The sequence below is a fragment of the Hippichthys cyanospilos genome, chromosome 4 (assembly GCF_059441005.1).
Source record: "Hippichthys cyanospilos isolate Australia breed blue-spotted pipefish chromosome 4, RoL_Hcya_1.0, whole genome shotgun sequence".
Lineage (NCBI taxonomy): Eukaryota > Metazoa > Chordata > Actinopteri > Syngnathiformes > Syngnathidae > Hippichthys > Hippichthys cyanospilos.
The window spans coordinates 9,794,709-9,820,178 of NC_142372.1; the positions used below are offsets into that span (position 1 = coordinate 9,794,709).

Here is a 25,470-nt window from a genome sequence, read left to right on the forward strand (position 1 = left end):
TCTGCCTTACAGTTCTGAGGTCAACAGACTCATGCTGGCTAATAATGGAGAAAAGAGTGCATCATTAAATCAAAAGAAACGACCTCCCTTGAATTGGATGTGACAAATGTTAACATTCAGTTTGTCTTGGCCCACAGATTTTACGCTGTTCTCCTTCAACAACAGCATGGTGGTGTCATCTTGCCGGGAGCTGGACAATAACCGCAGCGCCCTGTCGGCGGCCTCGGCCTTCGCCATCGCCACAGCTGGTGCCAACGAGGGCACGCCGACCAAGGAGAAGTACCGTCGCATGTCCCTCGCCGCCACAGGTCAGACAATCTACAGAAGTGCAAATCCCTCACATCAATGGTTTACACCCCGTGCCCATGTGGCACAATGGAACTAACCAAAAATTGCATATACGTCAACCCCTGCACAATTCCCACCCTGCCGATTACCCTCTGATCAATGATATTAGTTGGGCTGGGTGATAATATGATTAAAAATTGCGATGTTATGTGAAGAGGTGGGAGTATATTTACCCAATCAGATGCTGCAAAAATGTGAGCGGCTTCAATCAATCAGGCCAGTGTTTCCTTCTCACTTTGCATAGATTTCGCCAGCAAATGAAAGAAGAAGCTGTAAATAGAATGTAAATGTTAAAACGAAAAAAAAAAAGAATCAAATGTACAGCTAGCTAAATTTGCACCGGATGGCCAGAAATGATGAAATGGCATTATTGTTCCATAGATGAGTGACATGTATGTAGTTCATGAGCAACAGGGGACAATTTGAAAAATGAAGCTATCGTGTGGGTATGTCCTCAAAAACAAAGAAGCAAGCTATAAATCTGTTGAATCAGTTGAACAAGTAGCGTCCAAGTGTTGAAATGGGAAGCATGAAAATGTCAGCAAAACAAAGCAAAGATTCTGCCGGGAAGCATATTAGCCTACGAGCTAGCTAGCAAGTAGCTTTTGGCCAGCACCATGCTGTCACTAAACATACATTTCGGAATGCTATTTTCCCCCCACAATTTAAAAAAACATGAAATTATGAAATATTTCAATGTGTGTACTGTGTAGTAAATCTACTTTATGTCAGTTTCACATTTTGAAGTCAGATTTAAGTGCATCTGTATGTTTACCCTGTTGGCAGGCTTCCCTACGGACCAGAGGAATGGTGACAAGGAGTTTGTCATCAGGAGAGCGGCTACAAACCGAGTCCTGAATGTGCTACGCCACTGGGTTTCCAAACACTCCCAGGTATTCACATTTTGAGTTAAAAAAAATGCAGTATATATGGCAATGATGCTTGTCGTTGATCTGCAGGACTTTGAAGTAAACTCTGAACTGAAGGTGAGAGTAATTGGTTTTCTTGAGGAAGTGATGCATGACCCTGAACTCCTGACACAGGAAAGAAAGGCTGCTGCTAACATTATTAGGTGGGTTTTTAATCGTTGAACAATTGATTATGTGCCAATTTGATAAGGATCTTTATTTACATTATTATGCATTTTGCAATCAAAAAATCTAGCTGAACTGTATCCAAAAAAAAAAAAAAAAAGTCTTGATGCTCACAGGTTACAAGCACTCTTCCCACTTTGCATACAGGACTCTTGGACAGGAAGACCCTGGAGACAATCAGATTACCCTGGAGGAAGTCATTCACATGGTGAGGAAAGAATCAGCCTGCTCGCTCCGTGGAGCCAGTGCTTTTGTCGTAAAGCTGTTTGTTTGTGTGCGTTAAAGGCGATGGAAGAGTGCAGGAACGAGCCGTTTGAGAGCCACTCTGCCCTGGAAATCGCTGAGCAGCTCACTTTGCTTGATCACTTGGTCTTCAAGGTCATCCCCTATGAGTGAGTGCAACAAAAATACTGGAATAGTATTTGTTGTTCCTTACAAAATCCAGTGCAGCGGTGTGACAAATGTCATGGATGAAGGAAATTGAGTTCATCATAATATTAAAAATAATATCGGTGTTTTAGGAGAATTCAGCTCTTTGAATAATTTTGTATTCTAGAGAGTATGTGCAAATGGATATTTTGCTAACTCTGCCATTTTCATTTGTTAAAAAGTTAACATTTTGTGTATAATATTTTTAAGGGGCCCATATTTTAAACTTTCTACAATTGAATACTGTAATCCCTCATTTTTTGTGGTTAATGGGCACAAGAACCCCCCTTGTCTTCTAGAACACTCACACCTGCAGGTGGTAGATGGGCACACTTATCACCAATGAGGTCAGGAGTTGTGATCTACTCCTGCCCCAATTCCCGCTGCCGATGTTAGTCATAAAACAAACACACTATTAGATAGATGCAAGGTCAGAGGAGAAAAGAGGGAGCGTTATAAATCTCTTATCTAGATTTCTTTTGTTATAAATTGGTTTTTTTTTTTTTTTTTTTTAATAAAAAAAAAAGAAAAATCCAAACTGCACTTAGGGAGCTACAGACGACTCGAGAAGTGGTATGAACACAGCATGTTCATGTGTAACTGAGTGAACGTGAATTCTAGGACCATCACTGAATCATTAACCAAATTTTAGTTTGAATATTTGCAAATAAGCTGATTTTAGTCTTTCAGCACCACAAATAATAAGGAAAACGCTTGGAAGTGCAGCTTCAACTCTTGCAGTAGCATTGGGAAGTTGATGGATCCATATTCCACCTACTAGTATATTTGATGTTTCCCCAGGGAGTTCTTTGGCCAAGGCTGGATGAAGAACGACAAGAATGAGAGAACTCCGTACATTATGAAAACAACCAAGCACTTCAACGACGTGCGTCCACCAGAACAATAACAAGCTGAATGTGTTAGAGGCTCAATATGATTCACCACATTTATGTGCTATGTTTGTATCAGATCAGCGACAGAATTGCCACCGAAATTCTGCAGTGGGATGACGTCAACATGCGGGTGGCGGCCATCGAGAAGTGGGTGGCGGCTGCAGACATTTGTCGCTGCTTGCACAACTACAACGCCGTGCTGGAGATCACATCTTCGCTCAATCGCAGTGCCATCTTCCGCCTCAAGAGGACTTGGCTCAAGGTCTCAAAGCAGGTAGTGTCCAAAGTATAGTATAGTATAGTATAGTATAGTATAGTATAGTATAGTATTGTACGGTATAGTATGGTATAGTATAGTTTATTTTATTGTCAATTCAATTAAAAAAAATACTTTGATGCCATCTTGTGGCATATTGGTGCCAAGAAAGTATGTTGAAATGTTCCGTTTGGGGGGCAGGCACCTACAACCCCACAGAACAGGTTTTGATCTTGCCGTGTGAAGTGTAATTTCCCATCCGTGACACCAGGTGGTGCAGTGATGCTCTCATTGTCAAAGTTGTTTTTCTAAATCAAATTTATGATAAAAAATGTATATCTTTTTCTTTGTGTGACGATGTTAAAGATATTGGTGGTCCTTTGTTGATGTCTCAGATCAATTTACATATATTATTATTTATTGATTTAATATTTTCAGCATCAAAAGTTTCAGTTGGTTAAAAAAATTGTTTTGTTTAAATACAGATTGACATACTTTTTTTTTTTAATTTCAGGCACTTTGATGCACTTTTTTTTACTTCAGACTAACCTGTAACCTGTGTAATCCTTGTAAAAATAAAGATAATATTTGTTGAAAATTTATTTATATTCTTTTGTTGCATAAATAATTTATTGAGAATGAATTAATAGTACTATAGTACTTTGCCACTTTCTTGTGGCATCTGTACATGATTCTAAAATGTTTCATGGGCAGTTTCAATAGTAAAATGCAAATGTGAAACGTTAGCTAGCTAGCTTTACAGATGCCTTAGAATGTTAGCCGTGTTTAGTTTGTGACAAGCGCTCGCTGTGATTTTCTTAGACTAAGACGGTGATTGACAAGCTACAGAAGTTGGTGTCATCAGAGGGTCGCTTCAAAAACCTGAGGGAGGCACTCAAAAAGTGAGTAACCCCAATGGCCCATTGACTGCTGAGAAAATGAGTTTTGAATATTCCAGTTTTTGACGAATTAACAATACTTTGTGTATGTGTGGTCAGCTGTGATCCACCTTGTGTTCCCTACCTGGGCATGTATCTGACTGACCTGGCCTTCATTGAGGAGGGAACACCCAACTACACTGAGGAAAATCTGGTTAACTTTTCCAAGATGAGAATGGTAAAGGAATTCCAAATGGAATTATCTTTCTTTTCTATCTAATAGCTTGAAGCATGATAGCAAATCTGTGATACATTGAAAAACGACTGTAATCATCAGTGCTTGTTTGTCCTCAGATATCTCACATCATCAGAGAAATTCGGCAGTTTCAACAGACGGCTTACAAGATCGATTATCAACCAAAGGTGAGGGTGTTTGTTTTTCTCCTTGATGCATTGGAGATACATTGAATGCATTAGCAATTGAGTTTAGATTGACACACTGGATAGATGGATGGACATAACTGGACATGACGCTTGAGTCAGGTCAAAGTTTAAAATTAAATTGTATCATTATAACAAACTGTATTAAGAGTTTTGATCATTTAAATTAAAATTCATTTGACCTCATGGGACTCCAGACTGCCTGTAAATGCTGGCATATTCTCTCCAAAATTTTAGACAGTGTAATTCCATTTTTTTATCGACTCACACTTTTTTGGCCAGTAAATTTGCTAAGTTTTCCTAAATTTGTTGTTGTTGTTATAGGTGGCAAAGTACTTGCTGGACAACAGCTCTGTGCTGGACGAGGAGAGGCTTTACGAAACGTCCTTGAGACTGGAACCCAAAATATCATCATGAAGTCAACTTTCATATATATATAAGTGTACAGGATCATTCTGTTCTATTATAATGTACATATATGCTATTATTTGTATTTGAAGCTGTGCCAATCTCATATGTTCTCAAAGATGAAGGCTAAGTAGATGACCCAAGGTTTTATTCATATAGTTGACAGAGTATATGTTATTTACGGTCTTATATACTGTACATTTTTTATTAAAGAGGTGTGAGAGTAGATATGACAACTCACATATATTGGGATTGATTTACACTGCAGGTCCAAGTGGAAAATTCAAATCTAGTTCCTACAGTATATCAGATTTTTTTCCCCTGGACTCCTAATTTCCATGCACATTTTAAGTGACAAATATTAGCTTTGGCTGCATTTAGCTTGATAGAACACATGAAATAAATAGCATGTACCCATATTATAAGGTTGACACCTCTGCAAGTGTCAACAAGTGGCAGACAAGATGAAAATAAACAACTGTACAATAATAATACAAATATTAAACACTATGTACAGTAGCGATTAGTTGACTCACGTTAATTCTTCTCCCCAGTCATTTAAATGAGGGTGACTACCACTTTTCTCCATTGGCCATCATTACTTACTGATGTAGCATATTTAGATTTTATTTGTCTATGCATTGATTGTAATTTAGAATATGAAACAGGTGTTTTAATGTGTTTTTTTGTGTTGTTTGAGCAGACACAGTTGTGTCATACATCAAATATCAGTGGATTTCAATGACATCTAACCGGCATTGACTGGGTATGTCCAATCAGTGTGTTTAGGAGACATTCACATTGACAGACATCCTATATATAAATATAGTGAGTTTTTTTTTTCCAAAATGGAACTCAGCCTGATTTCAATCTGAATCAATGTGTTGGTTCCACTTAAGAGCAAAAAAAAAAAATCAATTGTGTCACTTTAACAATGCAGTGTAAATCCAAAATTTGGCCAATTGCCTTTATGCCCTTAATTGAAAGTTTTGCCTTAAAAATATAGCTGCCTTTTTCCTGTTCTTAACAAATCATCAAAATTAATAATTAAAAGCAACAGAGAAGTGATAACTACATGAGCCTTTATCACATTTAGACCAGATAAGTCTATTTTTTTACATGTTTTTTCCCAGCAAATGCCTTCTCTTGTAGAAAGCATTCAAATGTGATAAATGAGGAAATACAGTATATATATATTCTAGTTTGCTTGAACCAAATGAAGTTTGGGGATATTTAATGTAGCCACTGAATGGTACTACGTATTTAAGTTTTACCTTGGGAAAAACATGGTTTGACCTTTTAGGGCAAAACACAATTTATGTAGCAAGTTTAATCCCCAGAGTTTTATGAAAGATGACCCTCTTTGGCTGTTGTTTCATAGAGTATATAAAAGTTGTGCGTGTATAATATATATATATATATATATATATATATATATATATATATATATATATATATATATATATATATATATATATATATATATATATATATATATATATATATATATATATATACACATACACAAAATAATTGAGCTGAAGTATGTTTTCCTTGTGTACAGCATAAAGTAATAACTCTTCTAGATGTGATATTTCTAAGTGTAACATCCTGTCTATTGCCATGTATTAGCAGCTATAGAGTAGTCAAATTGTGTTTATTTCAGGATCTTTCTATATGTATTTTTACAGGCTTTGTATAGACGAGCACCTAAAGCTTAAGTGGCACGCATGTACCACTTTTTCTCGTGTTCAAATTCTCTTTTTGCAATACGCAGCGCTACAATGACCAATGGTGTGTCAGCAGCTTGAGTCAGTATTTGCTATATTTTTTTGCGATATTTTTTTTTTCCCAAATGAACAAAGTGTATTCTTTCCTGATTACCTCTTGTCAATAAATATTTTCTTTCTCAGGGGGAGAATACGTTTTTGTGTTTCTCACAGTCAAGTATGATAGGGGGAAGTCAGTGGGGAGGGTTTGTTCAGGGTTGGAAAAAAAAAAGCCTTGGTCATGTGATGCTCACAAAGCTTCATGGAGGTTGTGAGGGAGAGCATGGCACTCATGCTGGTAACATTCTTTATCACTACCTGGTTTACATTTGCTACTTTCCAACCGCTGACTTCATTGAATGGTAAGTTGTCACATGTAATTCTTTATATTTTACAGTAATTCTTTATATTTTTCAGTGGCTTAAGTATGGCAAGTATTTGTTCTGAGTTGTATCATGTTTACTTTGAATTGAAATGACCAAATGGAGTTGCCTGTCCTAAAAAGAAGTCATGAAAAACGTTTTCAAATAGATGTTAGTATTAATTCACTCAAAAACAGGTACAGAAAAGTACATAGTTGCTCGTGTACTGCGGTAAACTGTCAGAATTGAAGTAGAACTAACTAACATATTCTTTCCTTGTTCCATCAGAGGAGTATCATTTCAAACGATGGATGTCACGTGTATGTATACACACCATTTGTATGTACTATAACTACAATGCCACAGAAAAATTATCTGTGTTACTTACTTAAAACATCTGTAATAAAACAAAACATCAGCAGTGGTGAAATTTTACTCACAACGTACATAATTGATGCTTCCTCCTTTGAATTGTTCTTTATGGCTATTATGTTTCCAATCTAATTTGTGCAGCACAACAAAGTGTATGACACAGAGGAGTACTTCCATCGCCTCCACATCTTCACCGAGAACAAAAAGAGAGTTGACGGCCACAATGCTAAGACTCATTCCTTCACAAGTACAGTTAAAAAAAAATGGAAGCTTGGGTGAAGTCACCAAAAACAATTTGTTCTCATGCCACAATTTGTTCTTTGTTATCATTCTAGTGGGTCTGAACCAGTTCTCCGACATGGCATTTGAAGAATTCAGGAAATTTTATCTCATGCAGGAACCGCAAGTACAGTATATTCCACTTCATATCCAGAAAAATTTGAGGTTGACGAACACGGTGGGATTGTGGTATGTTGCAGAACTGCTCAGCCACTAAGGGCAATCATGTCAGCGGGAGCGGCCCTTATCCCAAATCTGTAGATTGGAGGACGAAAGGCAATTTTGTGACCCCAGTAAAGAACCAGGTACCATGGCATAGATGTAAAAAGTCTAGAGCTAATCTAACTTCAGACAGCTTGAATGGGATTTTTAGTTCTGACTGCTTTAATAAGAACCCTTGTCAAAAAAAAATAGTCAAACTTTACTAAATATTTTCAAATTACAAATAAGTAATTATTATTTTCCTTATGATTACATTTTCTCGTTTTTGGTGATAATGTCATTTGGTAAGCATTATCTGTTCTTTCTTGAGGGTCACTGTGGAAGTTGTTGGACCTTCTCTGCGACAGGATGTTTGGAGTCGGTGAACGCCATTGCCACTGAAAAATTGATATCGCTGGTACAAAAAAAAAAAAAATTCAATCAGTACTTCTCTTGTTTTTCCACAGTGTTAATTGTGGCTTCTATTTCAAAACTCACATTAATCGTTCAATTTTTTTATCACTAGCTCAGCTTGCAAATTACAGTCAAAATATGACGTTTTCCCACCAAAAATGGCTAAACAAGTTTAATATCCCTTTAATTTTCATGTAGCTGTTCAGACTTGCAGTTGTATTTGTCTCTATTAGCAGTTAATTTTGCTTTCTCTGTTTCCCATAAAAAACGGGAAAGAAAACAACAAAAGTAACAACTTCATGACCATGAAAACTAATTGGCTTGCTTCCTTTTCTCTATGGAACTAAGTGGATGGAAAAGCTGGCCAATGATCAGTATCAAAGAAAATTGTCAATACACACCAAAGTCATGTTAGGGTAAACATCTGTTCTTATGCATGCATACAGGGTCCCGCACATAGACAAATGCCTCATCCTTCTCTTTTTTTTAATGTTTTTTTGGCGACAAGAAACTTAGTGAATTTCTAATCTTCAAAGTAATTAATGACAGTAAAGTACTGTGCAGCATTGCAAAATGGAGATGAATCTGTGCTTTTTCCAATGGTTGCTTTTTTTGTTTGTTTCAGTCAGAGCAGCAACTGATAGACTGTGCGCAGGGTTTCAACAATCAAGGATGCATGGGGTGATTGTTTTTATTTTTGAACCTTACAATGTAAATTAATTATCATGATCATCATCCAAAGTGTGCTTCTTATACTCAGAACACTACTTGTTTCAGTGGGCTTCCTAGTCAGGCGTTTGAGTACATTAAGTACAGTAAGGGTCTCATGACAGAGGAAGACTATCCCTACAAAGGCTATGTATGATTTTCAGCTTTGATTGATTCTGAACACAAAATTTTTGTCAAATATTCACCTTTTAGTGTGTTCCTCAGGATGACACTTGCCACTTCCACCCGGCGCTTGCTGCAGTTTTCGTGCGCGATGTCGTCAACATTACAAGTGTGAGTTTTCCAACAGGGTCTAACTAACAACTGAAATTGAATAGACACACAACGTCCTCAACGTTTAAATGTTGACATGGGCGTTTTTCCTGATATAATAGTGTGTGGTTTAGTCGAGATGTCATCCACCCTGAGAAACTGTCATTTTCAGTTGACATAATGTGGAAAAATGGCCGCTCCTTGGATGGATAAAACAGTTGGATTTGCTGCTTAATTTATATTCCACAAACACAATATTAATCAGAATATTTAGCCTAGACGCATAGTGCATATAGGTTAAAAATGGACTTGACTTCCTCATTAAAATTAAACAAAGGTGTTAGCCTTTTGGGTGCTGGAATTACAAAAGAGCCAATAGCAATTCAACTGGCAAAACGTCACAAACACATGAATGAAGCAAAAATACATACTGTACAGAAAAACAAGAAACATCTTCAAACAAAAACTGCTGACACATTTGAAAAAAATAGAGCAAAAAAAGATGCATTCACACAAATGAAGTGGAAGCAAATTTATAATAACTCCCCTCCCCAAAAAACATGTAAACTTAACGAAAAAAAATTGCTACTGTTGCAAAAAGAAAATGAAAACCACTACTGCATAAGAAGGTGCAATCACAAAAACAACATGGACACACACACTAAATAAAATCAATGCAAATCATAAAAAAACAAACAAACAAAAAACAAAACAGCTGCGCGACAAAAATAATGCTAAAGACACCAAACAGTGGAAGTAACAACACCAGGGGGGCGGGACCAAAAAGCATTGAGCAGTAAGACACACCACAGGGGTGCAAACTTGTAATAGTAGTTATTCAAAAAGAAAGAAAGAAAAAATGAGGATGGTTTGGGTTTGGTCTCTCCTTCAACTGTTTTCATTTAGAATTTACTTCTATCCTTACATAACACGTTATTTGCAATTTCACCGATGCTATAATCTCTCTGGTTTTTGTACTTGTTTTAAGTTTGCTACCATTTAGTTTTTGTGATTGCATTTTTCTTTGCTGCTTTTTCGTAATGTTTGCATTTTTTGTTTGCGTTTTTTTTTCCCCTCTTTCCTGTGTTTGTAACATTCTGGTGGTAATTTTATTTGCTTTAAATAGGAAAAACATGAATTCTGATATGAATACATTTTGTCACCAGCTTGGTCACGGGTCAAATAAAACTCATAAAGTACTCCTGTACTTCTGTTTGCAGTATGATGAAGAGGCCATGGTGGACGCTGTCGCCCGGCTCAACCCTGTGACTTTTGGCTTTGAGGTGACTGATGACTTCATGCACTATAAAGATGGTGTTTACACCAGGTAAGGCAACTCATTCAAATACCTTGACACAAGCTATAAAAATCCAATACTAAAAAACTCATATGCTGACTTTGAAGTTACTATGGATGTATTATTGTTGAAAATGTGTGCAGAAACATGGGAAACAGTAATCATATTACACGCTTCAATCACCATGCAGGACAAACGTTATGGAACAGAAATGTAAAAAGACATTCAACATACTTTTACAAACAAAAATGTAACTCTGATAAAATGTGACTATATTAACATAATGGATGGATGGATGGGATTTTCTTTTCAATGGGAATAAAAGTTGAAATATGGGAGCAATTTAACACTGCACAAACTTGTCACATGAGCCTCCCTATATGCAAACTATTTGAGTCATGTTCGCATGCCTCATTTGCTACAGTGCTGCTTTACGGCTTACTTCACACGGCTAACTTGGGAAACTCTGGATTAGTAATGCTTGGAATTCTTGATAACACCATTGCATGAAGTTATACAGTACTGAAGCTGGTATTATCTTTGAAGCGCTCTTTGTAAGAACACGGCAGACTCAGTCAATCACGCCGTCTTGGCGGTGGGCTATGGAGTTAACGACATCGCGACGCCATATTGGATTGTCAAAAACTCCTGGGGTGCCTCCTGGGGAACAGATGGGTAAATGTTATAGTTCAGCTGCATTATTAGATTTTTTTTGGAGCACAGTTCTGTCTATTACCATTGCTTTCTTTGTATTCCCTCAGATATTTTCTTATCAAGCGGGGAAAGAACATGTGCGGACTGGCTGCGTGCGCTTCCTACCCGCTTCCTTTGGTCTGAGGACTTTCTGTATCACAAACAGAGCAAAGGAATAATCAAATACCAATATACCAAGGCACGCAAACAGTCACAAGGTTTTGGACATGCATTGTTGAAGCAATGAATTATGCACATAAAATAGCATTACACACTGGATTTGTTGTCGAACGGGGCTGCCACCATGACTAAACACGTTTACATGGGAACTGTCTAATACAAAATATGTTGTTACAGTATGTTACTGCAGTAGAATGATAATGATATATACTTGTATTTCTACCACTGCACTGCAATGTCTACTTAAGGGCTGAACATTTCTGAATTACTAATAATGCTCTTGAATTGAGGGTGAGAAAATGGCCAAGTTTTAAAAAAAATTGAATATATTAAAATCATAGAAATGTCATTATTTTTTGTTTGATATGTATGTTTTTCAATATTTCATTTTAATAATTTACAAGTGCATTTGTACTTTCTGAGAAAGATGTAAGGTGTGAGTTTTGTCATACATTTATTTTTCTCAGAAACAGTCATAATGATATGATTTTTCGTTTGAACTGTTTATATGTATTGTAGTACCATCTTTCAATATTTTACATTGTGCTTTCATTATTTTAAATTGATATCTGTATTTCGTGGAATTATACTTGTATCATAAATTATAATCGTTGCACGCCTCTCGTACGCCTGCGCATAATAATAACATAAAAGATCCCGGGTGTGTGCAGACGGCCCATGCGCAAGTGATAGTCAAATTTTAGAATTCCCATTGGCCATGATTTTTGGATTACATAAAATGGACCGCGATATCACCGCCCTCATGCTATAGAGAAGTGAAGCCATTAACAGCCATCTTGCGTTGCTACTGTCTTCGTTCGCCCAATTTAAACACGGTTATTTCACTACGGAGTTCGCATATTTAAAGTTCTCTTACAATAAATATTTATGCCTACTACTTAAAGATTCATCTGCATCACATTTTCAGAATACAGTAATTAAAATTGAAATGAAAGCAAAGGTCAATGTAAACATTGCTGTAAAAGGTGATGGGTAACTTCACTAAGTCACTATTCATAATACTTGTCTATGCTTTTGGTGACGTTTGCTCTTCATACGGTTCTCATGTGTGCTAAAAATGTACTCAGCAAAAAAATGTTTTTTTTAGTAGTTGACCGTAATAATGGCAACGCAAAACGGCTGCCCTCTGCCTTCAGCTCAAAGGTTTGCATCATAAAGTTGACCAATGAGGTGCCGAGATTCTGTTTCACAACACTGCCTTAGGCAGCACGTTACAAAACTCAGACGCGGGAATGCTTGCCTCTTCAATTACGAAACTGGACCACAAGGCTTGAAACGTCGAGCCTGTACCACTGCGAAACGTATCCGTTTTGTTTTTGAAGTTCCAAATAAGTCCTAACCAGGACGTTTAAATTAAAGTTCGACCCCGCTGATAAGGCAAGTGATGTTTGGTTGTTCCTTTAAATGCCTGCTTCTTCTTCGAGCGTCTCTCCTCTGCTTGTCGACATCGACTGACGCTTTCATAAAACGGTCACTAATTCTATAAAAACGTTTACATCTACTCAACGCATATTATATTTACAAACCCAGAGTCGTGTAAGCCCAAAAGTACGTTTGTTTCTCTCATAGTAATATGATAACGTATTATGTAGCTCTTCAAAGACAATAGCAAAAAGATGAAAAATAACGACATTCTTACGGACATTCTAAAAAAGTCTTTAACTTTCGAGGGAAATTTTATGTAAGTGTTGTTTTTCCCATTTCAAATCACTGTACTATTTATGCTTTGAATTAAAAAGTAAATTAAAAGTAAAAATCAAACAAGCAAAGTAAGGGGTAGCACTATTTCTAAGTCATGCATCATAACTAAGTTTAAAGCCAGGTGGTGTCTTAGGCTTCTGTTGTTCACTTGTGTCACTTCACTTTTTCACTTGTTCACAAGAAGTGACACTGGCCCAAATGGAAAAAGTCCGGAGAACATCTCGAACCTCCCTGGCACTCAAACGCTTTGAAGACTCTTCTCCTCCTGTTGCAACACGACGCAAAAGAAAGGTGAGACTTCATTGACCTTGCTATACAAACAGATAGTGAAGGTAATGCGGGAACAGAGCATCATCTTCTCTTATCAAACTAACATTCATTTTTGTCTTATGAAGCACAACATTGAAAACATACAGCAAAAAGAAAAAGAAAACTCTTCACAGGATGAGAATAGTAGTGACGAAGAGGTCACAAATGTGAGTATTATTTACATGCATTCAAAATGTTTAAAGTGCCCTATGTTAACATTTATTATGTTTGTCACAATAGGGTGACAGACTGTCTGCATATGAACTGGAGCGTCTGGAGAACATCAGGCAGAATCAAGCCTTCCTCTCATCTATCAATCTGTTTCAGGTACATAAGCACCTGACATATCTCACAGGTGCTTTAAGACAAAAATCACTTCAATAACAAAGTTGAAACAAAATATTTGTTTGCACACTTTCACTGCTGTGCTATAAATGCAGACTTGACAGTTCCATATCAATTATCACTTATTTCGAGAGTAAATATTCCACACAACTGTGTGAAGATCCCCTGGTGTTAATACTTGATCTTTTTCCCTGAAGGCATCCATGGACTTAAAACAATCCTCAGCAAAACAGAAGCCATCGCAGAGGGGTCTAACAAGGTGCGACTGTTGACTCGGCTTTTATGTTGGTTATATCTTCACTTTATGATTTGCTCTTTGATTCCGTTCCAAACCAGCAATGTTGGAGCATGTGTAGGTTCATTGTGTTTGTGATGCTCTGCTTCTGTGGCGTTAGGTCACTGACATTCGTTAAAGAAGTACTCCCACCCCGAAAGTCCCTGCGTCTCCAAAATAAACAACCGGAGGTTGTCACTCTTCCCGAGGACAAGGAACCAATACAAGCAGAGGTCCTGGAACAGGTAGGGCTGCGATAATTCTTTCTTCGCTTGCCCCCCACCTTCACTCTTACTCTCTCTGTCTCTCTGACGTCAGTTGTTTTGAATGTTTTCCAGTCCAAGAAGCCTGCAGGGGCTCTTCCTATGAAGCCTGTCAATATGGCTGAAGAAAGCCAGGTCCCGCCTCAATTTCTCCAACTTTGCCAGGAGGTAAAGACTCAAAATGAAAATTCCTGAACATTTCCTTACAGAGTTTCCAATGAATTTGAAAGAAAATACAGATTTGTTTATTTGTGTGTTTTCAGGTGCCTTCGACAGAGAGAGGACTGGAACTTGATTTGAAAGAGTACGTTTGTATTTTTTAGTTTTTGCTTTTGGTCCAAATTGGCAGAGCCAAAATTGAGAAGTGAACTCTTTGTTAAAGGTACTGCTCTTTGCTGAAGAAGATGAGAATAAGTGAGGACCAGGTTGCCAAAGTTGTGAAGCAGCGCATTTTCTCAGCAGCGTTCCACCCTGCTACCACAAGCCTGCTAATGGCCGCCGGTGACAAGTATGGGAATGTGGGCCTCTGGAGTATGGTGGGAAATTATTTTTTTTATTTTACATTTACATATTTGTCGGTAACGTCAACCTTTGTGCGTTTTTGACCAAAGGTTTTGCTTCTTTTCCCCTATGGCTCCTCACTCAGGGTGGCCAATGGGGTGACGACGGTGTTCTCCTGTTCGAGCCCCACAGTCGCGTGGTGAGCTGCTTGGCTTTCTCCAAGGCGCAACCCACGCAGCTGCTGAGTCTCAGTTATGATGGATCCATGCGCTGCATGGATGTGGAGAAGGGCATCTTTGATGATGTGAGACATGTTTTATTTGAACTACAAAAGATCTGTTGAGGAACTGACATCTTGAAATATTCACTCACTTGCTCAACTGTTGTTTCTGGGTATTACATTGGTGCAGTAGTTGGCACTAGCAGTTGGTTATCTAAAATCCATGAACAGCGCAATCATCTTTGCCAGGGATGAGCAACTGGTGCCTCCTTGATTAATTACAAAAAATCTGTTGACACTGGAGCTCTGATTATCTCTTGTATTTGCCTAAATAGTGCTTTCAGGCGGACTCAGCCATTGCTTGAAAATGCCATTGGATCTTGGCCCGCTTAGTTTCAAATTCATAAATTAAAAAAATATGTAAACCAGCTCTTAAGTTACAATCTGGCACAATTTAGAAAGGTTGTGTCAGACACATTGTCAAAATAAGAAAGAAATAGCTTTGCATTGTTGTTTAATTTCACACGATAGGTGGGCATGCACTCAAAACTGTTTGTATACAACCAATGAAGTGTCAACTGTCCATAATTCATCTCCGTCGTTTCCCTGTCCTGATGGAATAAGGTCCATATCAAACTATGACCCTGAAAAGATCCTCCTCAACGCGAAATGGCAGAATTTGTCAAATAGTTGCGTGTGTTGTAGGTCTACAATATTGAAGATGGCCTGAAAACCTTTGACTTTCTGTCACATGACTGTTCAACACTGGTGGTGGGCGATTGGTTTGGAAACATCGCCATTGTGGACCGGCGTACCCCAGGGTAGTGTATCATTCTGAGATTTTTGCTGCTGTCTGGTGCTGTGCTGCTCATTGATAAATAAACATTTTTGTGGCTGAGCAGAAACTCCCATGAGTCCCACCACTCAGTGGACCCCAATGTTCTACGCTGTGTCAGTGTTCACCCTCTACAACAGCAACACTTAGCCGTAGCCGAATCCAGGTGCGTGGTCAGTGTCATGTTTGTGGTTTACTTCGTGTTCATCATTGACTTTGATTGCGCTCATCAAGTTATTGATCCTTAGGAAGGTGAGCATTTATGATGTCCGGTGTCTGAAGAGGAAAACAAGCCAACCGGTCTCCCAGCTCCATGGTCACTCTTTAAGCATATCCAGCTGTTACTTCTCCCCACGCACAGGCAACAGAGTGGTCACTTCTTGTATGGACAACTTTATAAGGTGCACACACCGTCATCCATCTTGCTGTTAATGGAGTAACTCTTCTCATATTTATTTATTTATTTATTGTAAACAGAGTATATGACACATCCGCCATGCTGACTGAAGCCCCCCTACTGACATCCATCAGGTACTAATGTCATAAGCATTACTCAACCGTTAACTGCGGGCAGCAGGTTTGGGACATGTTGTCACACACACATATATATATGATCAGAGTCCATTTAAATTAGTGATACAGTACTGCACGATCCGAGTCGATTTAAGTTCAAATTTGGGTTACGTCGACGCCAGTGGAATGAAAATTTGTCTCAAGGACCTACAACTACAATTTTTATTTGACGACTCTGAAGACAAGAAAGTAGGACTGGAGTATAACACCAGAAAGCACATGGTAAGTTAACAATAGCAGATGTGTTTATATTTTAATTTTCTCTCTTCAAATGGTACAATGTCGAACGCGTGACGAACCAAATACTGGTTGCAGCATGACACGATTTTTCAAAATTTAAATGACATCAAAAGACAATGGAGTACAACGGAGAAAGAACTTTGAAAATTAGATGAAGCAATCCATAGAATTGAGCCATTTGCATCAGGTGGAAGATGGTCTTCTTCATGGAAAACCCCTTCCTCCAATTGGCTGACAAGGTTTTGTTTAAAAATATCCACCGATTTTTCAAGGCAGACCAAACTTTTGAGACTTCAGTATAGCAAAATTAGCATCATGCTCTCTCCTAAAATATAACAAGCACAGATGGAAGAATATTAGTAAGAAAAGCAGTGGGCACAACAGAATAGAGATTAGTAAAGTAATCAATTGTGTTTTTTGTGTGTGAATTTGTTTGTAATGGGGTACTCTAGAGTTGGGTATTTGAAGTGCTCATTCCACACCTTTCCGAAATGTTCACAAAGGTAATGGCACCTTGTCACATTACTAATACAAGCACTGCAAAAAAGCTGAGTTGAGCTGTGTCGAGTGCGTGTCGTACATGTATGTCCGTATGTTTTTCTTCTTTGTTTTACTCATATCTGTTTTGGAATGCATGACAAAAGTTTTGGTACCATTTTTAACATTGCTTGACTTTTCAGGGGTAGAAAATGTTTCTCCTGATATATTTTCTTTCCCTTGTACATTCACAGGCATGACATGAGAACAGGTCGCTGGCTGTCCAAACTGTCAGCTGTGTGGGACCCCAAACAGGAGGACTGCCTTCTTGTAGGCAGCATGTCGAGGCCACGCAGGGTGCAGGTGTTCCACCAGAGCGGTCGCCTCCTGCACACATTCAAAGACGATGAGCTCCTCAGCACGGTGCTGTCGGTCACAGCCTTCCACCCCACCCGAAACGCCATCCTGGGCGGCAACGCGTCTGGGCGCCTGCACGTCTTCTCGGATTGAGATTTCCGCGACTGCGGGTTGCCTTCAGGGGTTCAGCAATCGCAATCGTGCCAGTAGTTCAGAGAGAGGTATAGTTGTAAGAAAACGTTCCATTCCAGAGTACTGCACTTTTGTTCTTTTCGTGCACCTTTTTCTACACGAATTTGTAACCGTGCAAATCCATGTTTTTCTTTGTGATGTAATGCATGATTTAAATTTTTGTTGTGAAACCAGTCAAATAAATTTTTCTATTAACTGTTGTCATATACATTCATTTCAAGCGGTAGCCTCTAGATGGCGGTGTTGGCATACCCTGCTCAATGTTGCATGTGCCTTAGTATAAGCTGGTTGAAAACATACTGCTCAGTTTTGATTGAAAGCCAACGAAGAATGTAGTCATCGAATAAGTCACAATTACTAATATACTGTAGTCAAAATTACTATATGGTGAATTAAAATGTCTTGAACCTCTTCTGGGAATTGCATTTTCAAATGTAATCTGATCAGGGGACATAGCAGATTGCTATCAATGACATTATTCAAGACAAGTAAGTCAAAATATCTCTATTTAGTAACTGCCCCCATATCATATACAATCTCTTCAGCATCTATTTGCCTACAATTTCCTAATTTGTATTATTAGCTTTTTTCCAATGTTAATTTCAGTCATTTTACAATTAGGCCTCACATAAATTATTAGTACATAAACACTGCTGTTTACCATTTCCATTTGCATGATTTAAGATGGAGCTTATAGTAGTTGGCACATGTCAAGAATAGATATTTATTCATAAACAGAGTACACCAGTCTCCAGTTGAATCAATTTGTCTTGTCAGGAGGCAATAAATGCAGAAGACATGCTTATAGACACTGTTCGATGTGCAGAGCCATGATGGATAGAAGGAAACACACAAAAAGTCATACCATCAATCATACTATCTCGTCTTCATGGTGACATGAAACATCTATATTCAAGATGTCCTTGAGTGGATTTGCTACTTTTTCTCACATTCAGTTCAAAACTTGCAGCCAAACTAAGTTAACCATGAGGCAACAAGCAGATAGAAGCTTCAATACACTGCACTAACAGTTTCTTCACACATGCATCTGCAGACTTTTTGAAAATACTCCAGTGACCAAAAACACCTCAACCTCATTATGTAGAGTTCATTTTAATGACAGCCCACTTTTTTTATTGCTTCTTACATAGAAATTTTACTAATTAGAGGTAAAAAAGTAAGTCAAATGCTTATGGTTTATCAACTGTTTCTTTTTGCATTTCACGTTGTGTTCTTATCACGCTATACTGCTAATTAAGTCTTGGGAGTCAAAATTTAAACAATGCACATTTGTTAGCACGACATGGCGCAATGCATCATTGTATCAATTAGGAGTTTATACATGGCACCAGCTGATATTTACTTCCATAAATAAGGCATAAACATATGCCTTTGTTTCCTTTAGTGTCATACTCCTTGCGTTATGGTATTTCCAAAAATTCAGGGAGTTCATACAAGATGCTTGCATATCACAAAGTATATCAGAAGACTTTTATTTATTTTTTTCTTTCTGTTAAACCGAATGCATTATTGTTTGTCTAGTGATTAGGGAGTGCATTCATGTCATCAACTGATTCTTGATTGCCCAAAACATTGGGCAGAAAGTTTTCTTTCATTCTTTATTTCCTTAAGTGTCATACTCAGTGCATTATGGTATGGCTAGTGATCAGGGAGATCATACAGAATACTTGCTTGCCACAATGAAGCAAAACAAAAAAGATGCTTGCTCGCCATAATGAAGCAAAGCAGAAATCTTTGTTGATCTTTGTGTCTTTGCAACCAACCCAATACTTTTTGGGATGCTTATAGGCAGTTCACTTGCATCACCTAATGTGGGCTTGTATAGAGGAATTTAAAAAAATGCCTCAATTTTTTTTTTTTTTTGGTTAGTTTAGTGTTAAACCTAATGCATAATTATATGGCTGGGTATTAAGAAGTTCATACATGCCCCAACTGATAATTGCTTATCCAAAAATAAAGAAAAGCCAATAAGCTCATTTTTCCTATACTGTACGTTGTGTCATATTGAATGCATTTTCAGGGAGCTCATACAAAATACTTGCTTGCCACAAAGCAGCAAAAACAAAGGTCTTTGTTTATTTTTAATTTTACCTTACTGTCAAAACCTAATCATTATAATATGGCAAGTGATCAGGGAGTTCACACGATATACTTGCTTGCGCTAATAAAGCAAAAACAGAAGCCTAAAAAAGGATTTGTGGGTAACAATTGGGGAGTTCACACGTCACCCCCTGATGTTGGCTCATTTTAAGGAGTCAAAAACAAAGTTGTTTCATCATTTGTATCCCTAAGTGTAAAACCAATTGAATTGTAGGCTGGCCAGGGATTAGGGAGTTCATACAGTCATACGAGCGGATGCTCTACTCTGACTGCAAATGTTCCTGATTCATACGACAACTTGAACATGTGCCTGGACTAATGTAATGGAACACTTAGGAGGAAGACTTTTTAAAACATTTGGGCATAGATCAGTGGAAATTTTGTGAGTTAGCCCCAGTGCATTCCAAAACATACAAATATCAGTATGCTTTTTTGACCCTTAAGCCATGGGAACAGAAACATTGGAAGCATCTTATGAATGATTAGTATGAACATGTGTAAGGTGTCTTGAGTTCTGATAACATTTTTTACACGGTGCATCTTGGGCAATTTCTACCATTAGACACCTAGCACAATTGCTCCCACGATTCGAGGAACAAAAGACAATTGTCACAAACGAATGTATTTCTATTTGTCCAGTCAAAGACACTGCAGGCTAAGGCTAAAGCAAAACAAAACAGGTTTCTTTGGTTGGTGTGGTGATGAGTAGCAGTACAGTAAACAAGACTTATCTGAGGCTCTATTGCAAGTCCATTCATAGTCTATGTCGCTCATAATAAAAATAAAAACCTCACAATCAAAAAGCTACTCTTCTCCTCAGCTGTGCACATTGCAATGTCAGATTAGATGGTGGATAGTATTGCACTTTGAGATAAGTCAAACACTTGATTAGCTCTAGCTCACATTGGCCTATTACGCAAAGTGATTGGATGCTATTTGTGTGAGCATTATTTGGCTGATAGTTTATATTAAAAAAAAAAGACTACAGCTTTTATTCACCTAAAACGCTTAACAAAAGTCTTTGGATGGTAAAGATTGATGGCAAGAAGTGCGCAAAGAATATTAATATTCATATCAGCCAAGATGACGTGAACAGTAGTGCTACAATTATTGATAAAAACATCCTTCACCCCATTCATCATATGGAGGGTTTTTTTTGTGCCAAAATTAATATTATAAATGATTCAAATGAAAAAGGAACTACTTAGGTAACAGTTTTTTTTCTTAAATTGTGCAAAATACATACACAAATATATATTTCAATAAAATTCAGTAGTTTCCCCTTTACATTTGAATTACTGGTAATTCACCATGATAAATTATACCTTTTGATAGCTATGTATTTTATATCTGCATTCATTCCACCTTTGGTACAAAAAAACCCCTCCACACTGCTACACCAAAAATGGTATAAATCTTACTTTAACTACAATTACCAGAATTCCTACCAGATTCACACTTTCTCTCATCCTCATCATCATCCTCATTGGTTACTTGAAATGAGAACATTACATTACTTGGATTGGCTTCTGCATCATTGTCATAGCCATAACCCATGATGATATGCTGATGTATACTATGCTCAGTAGTCACAATGTTAGGTACACTTTCACAATCTGCAACAAAAATAGAAGATAAAAATGCTGTTTTGATTGACACTGTTAAAGAGACATTCAATTATCAGTATATGTTTTTATTTTAGGATTAAGCCACCAACCCACTGAGGGATGAACGCTGGCGAGTGTCCATGAAGGTTGCGGTTCTTTTGATCTCCTCCAGAGTTCATTCGAGGTCGTTACAAGGTTGTCAGGGTCGTTAGAAGGTGGCTAGAGGTGCTCTTTGCTCTTGACCTCTGCCACCCATGGCAATCTTGAACAAACACTGAAGGAGATCATGGACGCTTGCCAGTGTTTGCCTCAGTGGGATACTAGCAAAAAATAGGAATCAATTGTGATGCGCAAAAGGCCTCAGACGCATTTTTAAAATTCCTACATTAATTGTTATATCCTTGAAAGTGCCAATCTAAAAGGACCATTTTTAGCTTTTCTTAAATTTGCAAGCAGCATTTGAATCAGATGGTCACATCCTTGCTGTGATGACGGATGAAAACAAAAAAGATCCTTCTTTGAACAATTTGTGGCTTGTGACTTGTGATAAGCTGGGAAAGGACGGCCATTTTCTTTTCCATCTTTACTTGCTGATGAGGAGCCCTCCCATCCATCTGAGCTTACAGGCGAACCAGCGCCGCAGTGGGCAGAAGTACTCAAAGTGGAACTGCTGGAATTCAGGTGTCTTGCGGATGTCTCTCAGGAAAGCGATGTCTAGGTCGGACTCCGTCAGCATGATGAGGAGCAACAGGAGGGCGAAGAGCAGTCCGATGGTGACCAAGAAAAGCCGCAGAACGCTCAGGATGAACTTGTGCAGCTCCTCCACGTCGCTTGGGGGCGATGATCGGCTTTTAAGTGCGCGAGGAACTTTCCTCCCGGCCCTTTTGTCCGCTGACCCTAGGGGCGCGCCGCCCTCGTCCTCATCAACACTGCAGGGGGCACCATTGAGGTGCATCTCCATTCCGCGTTCGGCCACTGGCGTAGGCAGGACGCTGTCCGAGGGGCTGTAGGCCTCATCGGAGATGACCGCCGATGCGCTCGCATCGCTGCCGTCCACCGTGCGGCCTTGCGAGGGCAGGAAGGAATCACCGTGGGAGACGGAGCGCACCGGCGTGGAGTGGGCGCTGTCGCGGAGGGACTCCAAGCCTGACAACAAGGAAAATAGGATGCTAAAGCTGAACCAAAAATATACAAGTGATGACTTTTCACAAAATCGGGTGCATGTCTCCAAAAGGAAAATTGTAATATTGATATATTCTTATTCTACACTAATTTCCCTTTAAATTAATATCAAATACATGGAGGCAACTCCAAAAATTATTTTGAATGTTGCCAAGTTGAAATCAACAATGTGAATCGTCTACTAAAACCTTCATACACTTCGGTTACAATTTGAAATTTTTGTTTGCTGGGAGATGAAAGTTGATACATTGAGTTTGTTTTTCACAAAATCTGTTGAAAATTTATATTTTTGTCAATAACTCCAACCTAATCTCCAGACAAAATTGATCAACCACATTACAATTCTTAAACGTGTAGATAGAGCCCTTGCACAAAAATATACAATGGGATTTTGTTACTTGCGGCTCCTTTAGACTCATGTGTCCTCTTGACAGATTGTTCGTGTCTGCTCTGTACATTTGAACAATCTAATAGGGAAATGATAAAAGGCAATTGGAAGGAAAATATATTTGCCTGTGCAAAGGTGTGACTAATGAGTCTTGCATCCCAAAGCAAGTGTTTATTGAGTTTATTCTCATAGAAATGGAGGAGATGCTGGATTAGCTTTTGATGGCTTAAAAAAGCAATCAGTGAATTCTGCTCACAGACCAAAGATGTACAATGCAATTCCAGAAGAAAATGACACCCAAGTACCCAAAGGTCCCAGTTAGCGAACAGAAGAAGATCTCTAAAAGGCTCAGAAAAAGCAGTTGTAGGGTTACCTGAACGGCCATTTGGGGGCACAGCTAGTCGGAGAGGAGCCTTGGAACTCTCTCCTTGCACAGGCCCTTCCGTGAGGGAGGGGAGGAGCGGAAGGGCCCCTAGAGCCTTGCCCATCAGTCGGGGTCCCAGAGACAAAACCCGCACCTTCACGTCGCGATAGCAATGGTTGACCATACGCAAGTGAACGTTCACCTTGGTCTCGATGCGGATCAAACACTTGACCATGGTTCAATGTGTACGATGCAACCTTGACTCCGTTTCGGCGTCTTCAATCGTCCTACTTGCGTTCTCACTACCAGGTGGAGAGCCACATTCAGACTGGCAGACTTACAGAAGAGACAAGTCCCAGGAATGTGGTCCACTCTAACCCCCCTTCCCTTGCTCTTCTCCTGTTGGCTATGGCACACTCAGCTCAGCCCTCTCACAGCAGGAGCTATATTTGGACAGTTATTATTACCAGTGAGAATTCCAACGCAGATAGAGCAGAAGATTCAGTTCAAGGTCAGGACCTACAGTAGTTTTAACAAAGCAGTGGTACAGATGGCCCTCTCTAGATGATAGAGGCGACTGGAATCTTAGTCTCTAAAAATTTGCTGAGTCTCTAAAAACTTACCCTCTACTGACCACAAAACGTCATTAGATACACGGATGCTCATTCAAACAAAAAGAAATGGTCGCTAAGTGTTTGGGTAAAAGTGGTTACAGTGCAGCCCAAAATGGAGTGAACTGAACCAAAATGTGAAAAGTGTATTTTAACGAATTATGAAATAAGAATGGGAAAATGCTAGAATCTTTTACTAAGACACCTGGGTACTACTTTAATTTGTAGGATAGCATTGTAAACTACAAAACAGTTTGTAACCATCCAAAACTCGAAATATCACCGTAACCCTATTTGCAGAGCAGTTTTGTGAATCAATGGCTTAATTTGAGGAGCAATTTTCAAATTTTATGGAAAATTTTTATAATATGTTTATCCCATGGACCTGAAAGCAATGGTTTTTATTCAACAATAAAAGTATTAACACTTATTCTCATCATTTATATTGTTATTATTATTATTCATTTATTTCTATAATAACAGTTCTTAACGTTTACCTTGCCTACCATATTATTTGCTCGATTATGCAATGTAGTGTGCTCGAGGAAGTGAACGGAATAGGAATTTCAGTGTGGTAACTACAATAAAACTCTTGAATCTTGAATGAATGCATCAATGACATTTTATCCTATATGAGTTTGAGTTCAGATTGCCATCTCTATTCAACCATACATCTTGTCCTCATGTCAGAAGCTGGCAGAGACATGGACATGTCTAGCTAATTGGAATGTAACCAGTGCTCTGAGGAAAAACTTCAAAAATAAAAGCCTGACAAGACCATTGCATTATTTGATGTATAACCAGAAATTTAAGATACACAGGACTGTGAATGGCTTATGCTCCCCAAAAGCTTTGGATCCTTGTATCTATACCACACCAAGCACATGCTGTACATGTGTGTGTGTATGTGTGTGTATGTTTGCCTGCTTTTTATTTTACCTTCCATGATGGAGATGTGTACCGCTCTCCGTCGTGTCCTGGGTACGCTGGTCAAACGAGGGCCATGAGTGATAGACGGACAGCTCCTGCTTGGCACCATGCCCGCCCTGGGTAAACATAAACACATACAAATAGTATTCCTTTAAATAATCAAGTACTCAAGTAATTTACCATAGGTAATCAAATGCTAAAATAACTAAATACTAAATACTGTACTAAGGTAATTAAATACTAAAGTGATTCCTTTAGGTACTAAAGTATACTTAAGTAATCTATTACGTGTAGTAATTACTTACTCTAGCACTTAAGTAAATATCTACATAATTGATCACGTTACTTGATTGCCTAAAGTAATTGATCATTTTAGTACTTAAGTTACTAGAGTAACTAATTACTTTGGAATACTTTAAGTACTTACTGTAAGAATTTGTTTAAACTTCCCTTTCAGCCAAACATTTTAAAGAAGTTGAACAAAATATAAATAAGTATGTACTTGAGATTGAAGCATTTTAAGTTTAATGTTTAAGTAATGAATTCTGACCTGTGGATCTCAGGAGGGTCCCTTTTAATTTTGGCACTTTGTTCCATCACCTCCTTTGCGACCTTTCCGCTGAGAAAACAGGGGTTTTCATATTCATATCATACTCGTAGGCTT

General features: G+C 38.4%; 4 protein-coding genes across 4 annotated transcripts in view; 3 read left to right on the plus strand and 1 right to left on the minus strand.

The window, feature by feature from the left end:
• Nucleotides 1-6,148, plus strand: part of LOC148424514 (ras-specific guanine nucleotide-releasing factor 1-like) — a 28,476-nt gene extending 22,328 nt beyond the window's left edge. The window contains exons 17-27 of the mRNA XM_088412575.1: nucleotides 138-308; nucleotides 1,135-1,241; nucleotides 1,308-1,420; nucleotides 1,590-1,650; nucleotides 1,728-1,834; nucleotides 2,673-2,757; nucleotides 2,841-3,038; nucleotides 3,843-3,922; nucleotides 4,019-4,136; nucleotides 4,253-4,321; nucleotides 4,664-6,148. Of these exons, the coding sequence (XP_088268701.1) occupies nucleotides 138-308; nucleotides 1,135-1,241; nucleotides 1,308-1,420; nucleotides 1,590-1,650; nucleotides 1,728-1,834; nucleotides 2,673-2,757; nucleotides 2,841-3,038; nucleotides 3,843-3,922; nucleotides 4,019-4,136; nucleotides 4,253-4,321; nucleotides 4,664-4,756 (1,202 nt within the window). The 3' untranslated portion in view covers nucleotides 4,757-6,148. The remainder of the gene's footprint in view (nucleotides 1-137; nucleotides 309-1,134; nucleotides 1,242-1,307; nucleotides 1,421-1,589; nucleotides 1,651-1,727; nucleotides 1,835-2,672; nucleotides 2,758-2,840; nucleotides 3,039-3,842; nucleotides 3,923-4,018; nucleotides 4,137-4,252; nucleotides 4,322-4,663) is intronic.
• A 98-nt stretch (nucleotides 6,149-6,246) lies between these two features.
• ctsh (cathepsin H) lies at nucleotides 6,247-11,847 on the plus strand. The gene is made up of 12 exons (XM_088412577.1): nucleotides 6,247-6,878; nucleotides 7,167-7,198; nucleotides 7,392-7,497; nucleotides 7,586-7,656; nucleotides 7,730-7,834; nucleotides 8,062-8,148; nucleotides 8,770-8,825; nucleotides 8,922-9,003; nucleotides 9,078-9,146; nucleotides 10,346-10,452; nucleotides 10,969-11,097; nucleotides 11,184-11,847. The coding sequence occupies exons 1-12, from the start codon at nucleotides 6,779-6,781 to the stop codon at nucleotides 11,257-11,259; spliced, it is 1,020 nt and encodes a 339-aa protein (XP_088268703.1). The 5' UTR covers nucleotides 6,247-6,778; the 3' UTR covers nucleotides 11,260-11,847.
• Nucleotides 11,848-12,506: 659 nt separating this feature from the next.
• On the plus strand, nucleotides 12,507-17,803 carry wdr76 (WD repeat domain 76). The gene is made up of 15 exons (XM_088412576.1): nucleotides 12,507-12,693; nucleotides 13,199-13,308; nucleotides 13,413-13,493; nucleotides 13,567-13,653; nucleotides 13,869-13,930; nucleotides 14,067-14,190; nucleotides 14,284-14,376; nucleotides 14,472-14,512; nucleotides 14,591-14,744; nucleotides 14,855-15,013; nucleotides 15,635-15,750; nucleotides 15,832-15,930; nucleotides 16,013-16,165; nucleotides 16,242-16,295; nucleotides 17,309-17,803. The coding sequence occupies exons 2-15, from the start codon at nucleotides 13,216-13,218 to the stop codon at nucleotides 17,562-17,564; spliced, it is 1,572 nt and encodes a 523-aa protein (XP_088268702.1). The 5' UTR covers nucleotides 12,507-12,693; nucleotides 13,199-13,215; the 3' UTR covers nucleotides 17,565-17,803.
• A 497-nt stretch (nucleotides 17,804-18,300) lies between these two features.
• LOC148424517 (FERM domain-containing protein 5-like) overlaps nucleotides 18,301-25,470 on the minus strand; it is a 32,487-nt gene continuing 25,317 nt past the window's right edge. The window contains exons 12-14 of the mRNA XM_088412164.1: nucleotides 25,357-25,425; nucleotides 24,816-24,922; nucleotides 18,301-22,477 (exon numbers count right to left, since the gene is read on the minus strand). Coding sequence (XP_088268290.1) covers nucleotides 21,915-22,477; nucleotides 24,816-24,922; nucleotides 25,357-25,425 — 739 coding nt within the window. The 3' untranslated portion in view covers nucleotides 18,301-21,914. The remainder of the gene's footprint in view (nucleotides 22,478-24,815; nucleotides 24,923-25,356; nucleotides 25,426-25,470) is intronic.

Bases quoted from the DNA above. Each gene is read 5' to 3' on its own strand.
- ctsh (XM_088412577.1), top strand. From the start codon at position 6,779: ATGGAGGTTGTGAGGGAGAGCATGGCACTCATGCTGGTAACATTCTTT. The intron at 8,826-8,921 runs GTGATTGTTTTT...TACTTGTTTCAG, and splicing joins AACAATCAAGGATGCATGGG to TGGGCTTCCTAGTCAGGCGT. The intron at 11,098-11,183 runs GTAAATGTTATA...GTATTCCCTCAG, and splicing joins GCCTCCTGGGGAACAGATGG to ATATTTTCTTATCAAGCGGG.
- wdr76 (XM_088412576.1), top strand. From the start codon at position 13,216: ATGGAAAAAGTCCGGAGAACATCTCGAACCTCCCTGGCACTCAAACGC. The intron at 14,191-14,283 runs GTAGGGCTGCGA...AATGTTTTCCAG, and splicing joins AAGCAGAGGTCCTGGAACAG to TCCAAGAAGCCTGCAGGGGC. The intron at 14,377-14,471 runs GTAAAGACTCAA...GTGTGTTTTCAG, and splicing joins TTCTCCAACTTTGCCAGGAG to GTGCCTTCGACAGAGAGAGG.